This window comes from Tinamus guttatus, unplaced genomic scaffold (assembly GCF_059628265.1).
Source record: "Tinamus guttatus ecotype Peru unplaced genomic scaffold, ASM5962826v1 Tinamus_guttatus_pri_ptg000144l, whole genome shotgun sequence".
Classification (NCBI taxonomy): Eukaryota; Metazoa; Chordata; class Aves; order Tinamiformes; family Tinamidae; genus Tinamus; species Tinamus guttatus.
The window spans coordinates 1629956-1639623 of NW_028288678.1; the positions used below are offsets into that span (position 1 = coordinate 1629956).

Below are 9668 nucleotides of genomic sequence, written 5' to 3' on the forward strand. Positions count from 1 at the left end.
GACTATATGTGGATCATTCAGATTAAACAGCCTGAATTACCCCCATTACTCCTGATAAAATGAGTATCACTGCACTACTGTTCTATGCAAACCCAATGATAAGTTCACTAACTGTTAGACATATTCCACGACATATGGCATCAAGACTTACGAAAAGATTTTCAATCCATGAGATAATCCTACTAGGACTACAATTTTTTTAAAAAGGCATAATGAAAAAGAAATGTACAAGGCAAGACACTGTTAAGTATGCAGTAAGAAATTCTTCATAAAAAGTCCAACACAGTCTTCCTATGTTAGAATAACATGCACTGGCAAAGGAAAGGGTTGAGACTGTAGATTCTGGGATTTTGACATCTCTCTAATTGTAAGTGATCTTTACTGCTCTTATTTTGTACAGATCCCTTGCTGCAGAGAAGAGCACCAACTTGGCAGTGTCCACTACTGCTCCACCAGATACTTCCAAGACCAACTTTCTCTCAGAGCTGTTTGCCTGGTGAGCACATATGAAAAAAAAAAAAAAAAAAAACACCTACTGAAGGTACTGTTGACCCAGGTGATAGCCTGAAAATGATATATCCTTGTTTTGTAGACTGAAATAGAGGCCTTTTTCAGCCATATACTTGAAGATAGTTCATTTTGTTCCCGCCAAGAAGTAAGCAGGGCTATTTCTTCAAACTGAATGAAAGCTTTAGCCATTTATATAAAGCAAAATAACTGCTCTGAAACATAAGCAAAACTGTTCTGCATTTTCACTTTTCTGTACAAATTTAGTTGAAAATCATGAAAGAAACCTGTTCCTGCACAGTATAAGGCTGGTTGTGCAGATTACATATGGTATGGATAGATGAGTGAATAATCACTTCTCTGATTAACTGAAAAAAAAATGAAACAAAAACAAACAAATGTTGCTTTTTCTTCAGCAGAACTGAAAATAAAGAGTTTTTAAAAGTCAAGACAGAGAAATTCGGGTTGAATTGATCCTTTCAGGCCCTTAAATACCCTAAATGATCATTTAGGCCCTTACAGGCCCTAAATAAAAGATAGGTGGCCTGTGAGTGAGGCTAAGTAGTATGTGGCTCACTCATGACATGGGGGGTCCACATGTACATCTAAACTGCCCATCAAAAGGGACACACACCTCAAAAGACAAGGTCATGACCAGAGTCATATCGGACTTCCTTTGGCCATCTTCATAAAATACTTGCCATCATGAATGCTCAGTAGAGAGCTCACACAGGAAGATAGGACATCCTGAATCTTCTTTGTTTCCCAGATACTTCTTTACACTGCTCAGAACATGATCAGTAGAAGAGATAGCACAAAACAGCTCTGTTGTTCAGGGCTGACTCTCTAAACCATGCTCTTTGGAGCTCTGTCTCCAAACTGTCCAGACCCCTGGCCTGAGAGGCCTCAACCGCAGATTCACAATCACCTCAAATAGGAGAGAGAACAGAATACCCTGAATCAGTTTGCGGTGAAAATAAACCACAGCCATCTCCTCTGGCAGTGCTGTGAGCTCAGGTCTGAATTCTTCCCTTTCTCTAGCCAAGTGATCAAACTCAGAACAGCTTCACTAATCAGCTGTCCAAAAAGCGAAGCTGCAAACGGAAGGCATGTGCTCTGCCAGCCAGACTGCCATACCATAGACCACAGCACTCTTGTTGCTACTCCTCCTGCCTCATCCCAGAGTGCTGGCTGAGAAGCTGGCTCGCCTTTCCCCCCTGGCCTTAGCTAGATTAAAGCAGATGGCAGAGGGACATGAAATAAAGAGAAAACACAAATGAGTGAGTAATTTTCCAAAAGGAGACAAAATAATCTCAATTTCAACACTAGAAGCAACAAGGAATGCATAATTACTTCCAAACATCATTAATCCATATAAGCAAATACAGATATGCTATGTTACTACAGATACGATGACAATAAGTAGGGAGGTATCGTCCAGGCAAGCCTGACAAACTGCAGAGGGCTGCACTGCTGTCCGACAAGGCTACTAGGAACACGGCAAACGCCTAAAGGAGCAGACTAAGCCCACCTGTGTAGCAACCCTGCTTCCCAGGGGGATTGTGCTGAGTGCTCTGCTCAGCTACCTGGTCGAGTTGAAGGCTGGCTGTAGGGGTGCAAACACGGAGTAACATGGTAACATGAACATGGTTAAACATCTAATGAAGTTCTATTACGCAACTTCTGTACCTTGACTTAGAGGCCAAAATGGACTTTTCTTTGCCAATTAGTAACAAAACAGAGCTCCTGTGCTCAAAGAAGAATTGATTTGTTCATCTCTGGCTGGAGGCACAGTGTTCTCCAAATCTTTTAAATTTGTTTCCTTCATGTGTTACACTGACATGCAAGGCATAATGCAAAGGCTATCCAGTTACCCATGCTTCTCCTTAGGGATGCTTTCCGATATGTTTGAGATCCAATGCAGCCAGTCCCATGGGCCAAGACAGTGCCACCCAAAAGAGAGAAACCCAAGCACCACTGAAGTATGCACCTGTGACTGCCAACAGATGAAGATCTGGAAGTAAGGGGTTCCACTCTACCTCCTATCTAAGAATCAGATATAGCGCTCAAAAGAGGAAGGGAAAAAAAAAAAAAAAACTAAGAAAGTTGAAAACTATTCTAGAAGATCTGACAATGCACCAGGATTTGAAAGCTTCAAAATTATGGTTTAGAAGGACACATGAAATATGCAGAAATACAGACAGCATAAGGCCACCTTGTGATTTCTGCTTCTCACTTCGAACTGCTGATGGACATTTACTGTGCTTTCCAAGAATGGTGTCAGTTGTCTTTGCTTGGCTGGTAACTCTCTCTTAAACTGAGCAGACATCCCTGCCTTACACCAGAGAACAACTTTTACCAGCTCCAGGATCTTGGAAAAAATTATTGGGAAGAAAGAATTTAACAGCAGGATAACTAAGAGGCAAACAAAAGCAATCTTCTCCCTTTTCTCAGCTGTTGGGACTGTAAGGCTTGGGCTCAGCAAAACACATATTCCCTCATCAGTTCTGGTAGGACTTTACCCTCTTTATACAGATGCATTTACTACAGAGGGGTGCTTTCTTTCATTTTACTTGTATACAATGTGTTTGGTCACTGCTAATCTACCTGTCATTAGCACATCACTTAACTGGTCTCTAGAGACAGTGACAGCCACATTGCTCATAAATACTGTTTTTCAAAAGCAATTTTAGCTCCCACGCAATGCTCGTACTTATGACTTCCTTATCCTTCTAAGGTTATTTTAGTCTTATCTCCGTAAATATCTAACCCACACAGGAAGTGATTGTAAACACAGGATAGCTGAAAAAAGGCATAGGGTCTTCCTTTCATCAGGAAACTGGCTTACAGATAAAAAACAGACAGGTGAAATATTTTATCATTACAAGGCCAGGTGGAGCCAGATTGAATAAGAGAAATGATCAGGATTGTTCTCTGTCACTTGCTCAGTTTTGCATTTACTTAATGGCACATAAGGAACCAAGAGTGCAAAGATTGTTGTGGCCTGTAACATTTTAAACACTCAGTTTGTTAAGATGCTCAGTTTGTTTTTCTGAGCTTGGCTTTTGTTTTTGATGGTATTTTAAACCACAGACACATTTTGCTAAGGAATCCCCATGAACAAAAGCCCAGTACAGTCAGAACACTTGTATTCAAAAGTAGTAGTCAAACTGAAATTGGCAAGTTTTCTCCCTGACAGAGTCTCCCTGACATTTTAAAACAAAACACACACAGAAAAAAAATCCACAAATGCAGTAACTGAAGACTTCTGACAGGTCATCCTAAATTCGTGACCTGAAACATGGGTGATGATGCCTTTCCCAAAGCCATCCTCAGCCATATTTTTCCAGCAACTAGTGTTTTCTGTTGCTTCCCAAGTATGCTCAAAGGCAGAGGAGTGCTGTTGTTTCCAGCTAATGAGAAGAGAGTATAACTATGCCAAGCAGGGCAACGGGAAAGCACTAATATAGCTATTTTACAGAGAGTGATCCAAATCACTTACGTGAATTTTACCCAAAAACTGACAAGGAAAGCCTACTGCAGAGAGGTGCAGGCCAGCTCTCCTTCATCCTAACCCAGCACACTATCTGCAGGATCATCCTGTATAATCCTTAAAGTGGTTCAATTTCTTCCTTGGGGTAGAAGGCAGTGACTGAACCAAATTCAACTTAGCAAAAAGAAATCCAAAATTAGTTCATCCTAAAGCAATCCAAAGAGAAAGAATCAACAGGTGCTGCCTGCCTTTGAATTTCTAATATTTATAAAACATACTTATAAAAAGCTTTTTTAGCTAATGATCGCCCAAGGAAGGTTGCACAAATCACAACCACATTTAGCAGAAGTTCCCCATAATACTGGGGACGAAAGCCTCCAAACTTAGTGACTTGCAGTCCCAAACAGCACACACACACAGGATGGCTCTGTGGGAGCCACCACTGTGAAGGGCAGATCTTGTTGAGGGGCTGCTGCCTCCCTTAGAGCCACACTCCGCAGCTTGCCCAGCGCCCCCGGGAACAGGCCAGACACCAGCTGCTGGGGATTTGAAGGACACCACATTCAAGGGCAGAGGATTTTAAACGCTCATTGTAAAGCTCAGGGGTGTATTTCCAGAAGGATATCTTTACCGAAAGCTAGTTACGTGCCACAAATAGCAGCCTCCAGGACAATCATCTAATACCACTGCAATGAAGACTGGGTAAGTTTCTGTATTGTCAGTCTTTAGAAAATCAAACTATACAGGTTCATACTCTTTGGACCATACAGAGAAGCATAAACACTGCATATAGCAAGTAAGCATAAGGTTGTCACTCTACTTCTACAAAGGGCCTCCAAGTCACTGTAGTACCAAGGAAACCCACTTATTCCTACACACTCACTCTGTGAAGTTACTCATGTCGTCTTCCTTAATCCATGGGCTCAAACAGAATAATCTTTCAAAATCTATTTATCAGATTTCATTATCTCTAAGTTGCTTTTCACTTGCTTGCAATTAAGCACTAATATCCAAAGAGTAGAAATTTATAAGGTAATCAACCACAGTGAGTTTCAAATATGACCAGCTGTTGAATATCATAAAAAAAACCCTAAGTTTCTTCCATGAACTGTTTCCTCCATGTATTTATAGAAGCTCAAAAAAGAAGATTTGTTTAGCAGGGGTTGAACAGTCACCAGATAATACTATAGGTGCCTGTTCCTTCTCTGAAAAGCAGCTAGCTATAGACAAAAATATGTGCAACCTAGCAATTAGTGTGGAATCAGAAGGTTTTAAGATGACACTGGCATGCTGAAAGAACTATTTTTATACTAGTGTGAAGTGCATTGCAAGTTTAGAGAGAGGGACTGGCAAAGAGAAAGGAAGACAACGTAGACATGCTGTAATCTGTTCATATAGAAGATGAAATTCCATTTAGAAACATAAATTCTATTTATTTATACTAATAAAACTTATTTCCTTTCCTTGTCCTTCATGCAATTAAACATTAACCAAGCAGTGCTAAAACCATTTTTAACAGTCCAATAGCATATTAACCATTGCCCATGTTAGAGGAAAAAAAAAATAACAATCACACTGAGTTAGTGAACTGGGATTGAGGCGACATACAACACACAAGCATTCTTTTAAACGACTCCTGCACAATACAAAAAAAAAAGTTTTAATGATATTAAGGAGACTTTTTTTTCCTAATTACTTATTTTTCTACATGTGTCCTCTAATGCAATGCAAGTGCAGTCCACTTCACTCCAGAATTGGTCAAAGGAATGCATCTGGTAGATCTTACACACACAAGAAATTGCAAGTCAAAAATCTCATGAATGAAATCTGATAATTTTCAGTGTGAGAGTTACAAGTTCTGGTCTAAGAAGCAGGAAACTTGCACTTACAGTTACGCTCTGCAGAGAGCTTACAAACCATCTTTGATAAGAAAATAGGGTGGAATTGTACATCTCCATAGTTGACATATTTGACATACATAATTGACAATTCATTTCATCATACCATGTAAGTATGCTTTCAATAGAGACAAAAAGGAGTTGCACTGTATTTTCGGAGACTGACAGCAGCAGTAAAACTAGCATTCGTGTCCTATGCAGTTTTCTACAACAGCAACTACAGAAGAGCAGAACTTAAGCAGAAGTGATGCTCGCAAGCATCTCATCTCTATGTGGTATTTCAGTCAGACAATAAGTCAACCATTTGAAGCTTTAAAATATTAACCTGTGTCATTTTAGAGCCATCTAAGAAGAGGCTCTAGAATTAAGCTTTCAACAAAACTATTTCATCTCTTGTTGATACTGCAATCTTCCCCTTTCAGTTTTTTTCCCTGAGCACCATGTCTCTCACACTTAGTTATATACAAACACGGATGCGCTCACTTACTGACAAGCAGAAAGGACTAAAGAAAAGAAGCACTACACCAGCTCCCTGTAGATTAAAAATTTTAAAAGCATTTACATTGCTAAGGAGAGCTGATAGAGACCAGCCAAAAAGCAGTATTAGTACTTACATTAAAATAGGACTGTGTTAAGCAGCTTCAAGAAGCAACAAAAATCCATTCAGAGTAAGCTTTAGGAAGGAGGGCTGGCTCAGTGGCACAGAGCAAAGTCCCTGAGGAGGGACAGAGCACAGTCCCTGAGGAGAAGGATAGCCTCCCCCAAGCCCGCACCGCTCAGCGCTACGCAGGGCTACACCAGCTCAGGCACTGCTGCACCCTGCTTTCCTCTACCACACAAACATGCCTGTCCCACCATCAAGAGCAAAGAGAAAGAGGAGAGCCCTATTCTGGAGGCAGAGTACCTCACACAGAATTGGCCAGGAAAAATTCTTCTTGGAGCCAAAGTTGTTGCTGATTATAAATCTGAGATTCCTGTAAGTTTGAGTCCATAGTCTTTTAGGATGACAACAATGAAGACACCATGGACACTAAGGACATGTTTTCTAAAGTGTTTTTACCTTTCCAACAGGTAACTTCTACAGATAAAGATCACCTTTAAAAGGGAACATGGATTTAATCAATGCAACTGAACAAAACAGTACATCACAAGAACCGTTCAAATGGATGACATCCAAGATTCTCATTTCTATTACCTTGTCTGTGCTTGCACTAATGACAACAGCCATCAATTCCCTTGTGATGACTGCAATAATTGTGACAAGAAAGCTCCACCATCCTGCCAACTATTTAATATGCTCCCTTGCAGTGACTGATTTCCTTGTGGCAGTCCTAGTGATGCCCTTCAGTATTGTCTACATTGTAAAGGAGACCTGGATCATGGGGCAAGTGGTGTGCGACATTTGGCTGAGTGTGGACATTACCTGCTGCACATGTTCCATCTTGCATCTCTCTGCCATTGCTTTGGATCGGTACAGAGCAATCACAGATGCTGTGGAATATGCCAGGAAAAGGACACCTAAGCATGCTGGCATCATGATTGCAGTAGTATGGATCATATCCATTTTTATTTCCATGCCACCTTTGTTTTGGCGGCACCAGACAGCCAGCAGGGATGACGAATGCATCATTAAACATGATCACATTGTTTCTACCATTTACTCTACATTTGGTGCTTTCTACATCCCACTGGCCTTGATTTTGATCCTTTATTACAAGATATACAAGGCAGCAAAGACGTTTCACAGAAGGAGCGTCAGTCGGATCGTAAGGGAAGAGGTAAATGGACAAGTCCTTTTGGAGGCAAGTGAAAGAAGCACCAAACTTACTTCAATGCCCAGCATCGTAGAGAAGACATCAGATCCTCTGGTGGACTGTGATAAAATCACCCTACGAAGCCCCAGGTCTGAATCTAAGCAGGATAAGTCCTGGAAAAAACAGAGAATCTCTAGCACAAGAGAGAGAAAGGCTGCAACTACTCTGGGTTTGATCTTGGGGGCATTTGTGATCTGCTGGCTCCCTTTTTTTGTAAAAGAAGTAGTTGTTAATACCTGTGAAAGATGTCACATCTCAGAAGACATGTCTAATTTCCTAGCATGGCTGGGATATATTAATTCCCTTATTAACCCTCTAATCTACACAATCTTTAATGAAGATTTCAAAAAAGCCTTTCAGAAGCTTGTACGGTGTAGGCAATATCTTTAAGATCTTTTATTCATATAAGGAGAACGTATTCACTGTTTTTTTAAAAACCTGTATAAATTTATAAGACTGAGATGATATTTGTTGTATTTAAGGAAAAGCGTTAAGACTCTGCAACTCATTATGATTCATAACTTTTGGATCAGTAGTATTGGGAGCATAAATTGCCTACGGCTCAAAGAAATGGATCATCTGGGATCAGTTTTGCTCTAGAAGAAGAGGTAGCGTATGCTTTTTGTGGTCCCGATCTACCTGGGATTGCACAGCTGCCTAACTTGAATCACACATGTATTTCCTTAAACTTGAAAGAAATGCTTGCACACTAAGTTACACAGAAATGTGAGTCCTCACAGAATCGGAGCCTAAAAAGTAAGAAGCTCAGTCCTGCATTGCTTTCAGACAGATCACAGAAACAAAACAAAAAATAAAGCAAGCAATCCTTAGTCACCAATGATGTTCTAAGTAAAATCTCACATGTGCTTTGATCCCCATCACAAGTCAGATAAAATGGAGTCAAAGGTGTATTTTCTATTAGTTCAGCATAGGCCTGCACCACAGCACCCAGGCATCCCCAACCAAAGGAAGAAGCTTTGAATGTATCTAGTATCACTCTCAGTTGATGAGCCAAGTGCAGCCCCAGCTCTGCCTTCTCCAGAGGGGGCCTGCTCCCATAGAGGAAGGCATCTCTGCAGGATGCCCCTGCAGCCTCTGGCAGCAAGCCAGGCATTCAAGGCGGTTCAAGGTTTTGTAGAGAGCCAGTATCCTGTACCTTGTGCCATTGCACAACCAGGGTGGACACGGATGTAGCCCAAGGGAAACAGCCACACAGCTGGAGCACCTCTGATGGTTTGGGTGCATGCCTAGTGTCCCTGCTTCGGCAGCGATATGATTCTAGCTTGTCAGAGCAGCTGGTCCACATGAGTCCCTTCTATACTGCTTCAATTGCTAGGGCTATGCATCCTCTTTCCAGCCACACAAGAAAGCAGAGACTGATCACAGTTTTGGCAGTACGGGTCCCCTGAAAAAGCCCTGCAGCAGCTTCTCCAGTAAGGGCAGGGGAGTGATCTCAATCTGCAGGATATAGCTGGAGAGGATCCTGTGAGGTGGATGCACACTAGCTGGCACCTCCTATCCATCTTACAGAGCTTCTAAACCCTATCCATGATACCAGCACACTTGAAAGGACCTGCTTCTCACTACTGACATGCCTGGCCAGCTGACTTGACTAAAAATAGCCACAATGAACAAGGCCTTTTGGGGGATGCCTGTAAGCCTCAGAGATGGCACCTTAGCCAGTCTTGATTTGCGTCTCTAGACACCAAACTGCAGCACTAAGACATGGGAGAACAGCCCTTGACTCCAGAGTAGTTGTGCATATTTGCTAACATCTCAGAGTACTAAAAGCCCCCTGGGTGTTACATCCTCCCCGAGTGCCAATGAGTAACTAAGAGCCACAAGAGACACAATGCTTAAAAAAAATAATACTACTTTGCACCAAGGTTTTGCACTTTGCAGGATAAATGGATTTAGACTGTGTGTATTTATTGCTGGCCACTCTATGCTATCTAA

General features: G+C 41.5%; 1 protein-coding gene across 1 annotated transcript; it reads left to right on the top strand.

Annotated features, from left to right (window-relative positions):
- The first annotated feature begins 6973 nt into the window (after positions 1 to 6973).
- HTR1F (5-hydroxytryptamine receptor 1F) lies at positions 6974 to 8279 on the top strand. Its single transcript, XM_010217595.2, has one exon. The coding sequence runs from the start codon at positions 7008 to 7010 to the stop codon at positions 8100 to 8102; it is 1095 nt and encodes a 364-aa protein (XP_010215897.2). The 5' UTR covers positions 6974 to 7007; the 3' UTR covers positions 8103 to 8279.
- The last annotated feature ends 1389 nt before the right edge of the window (positions 8280 to 9668 follow it).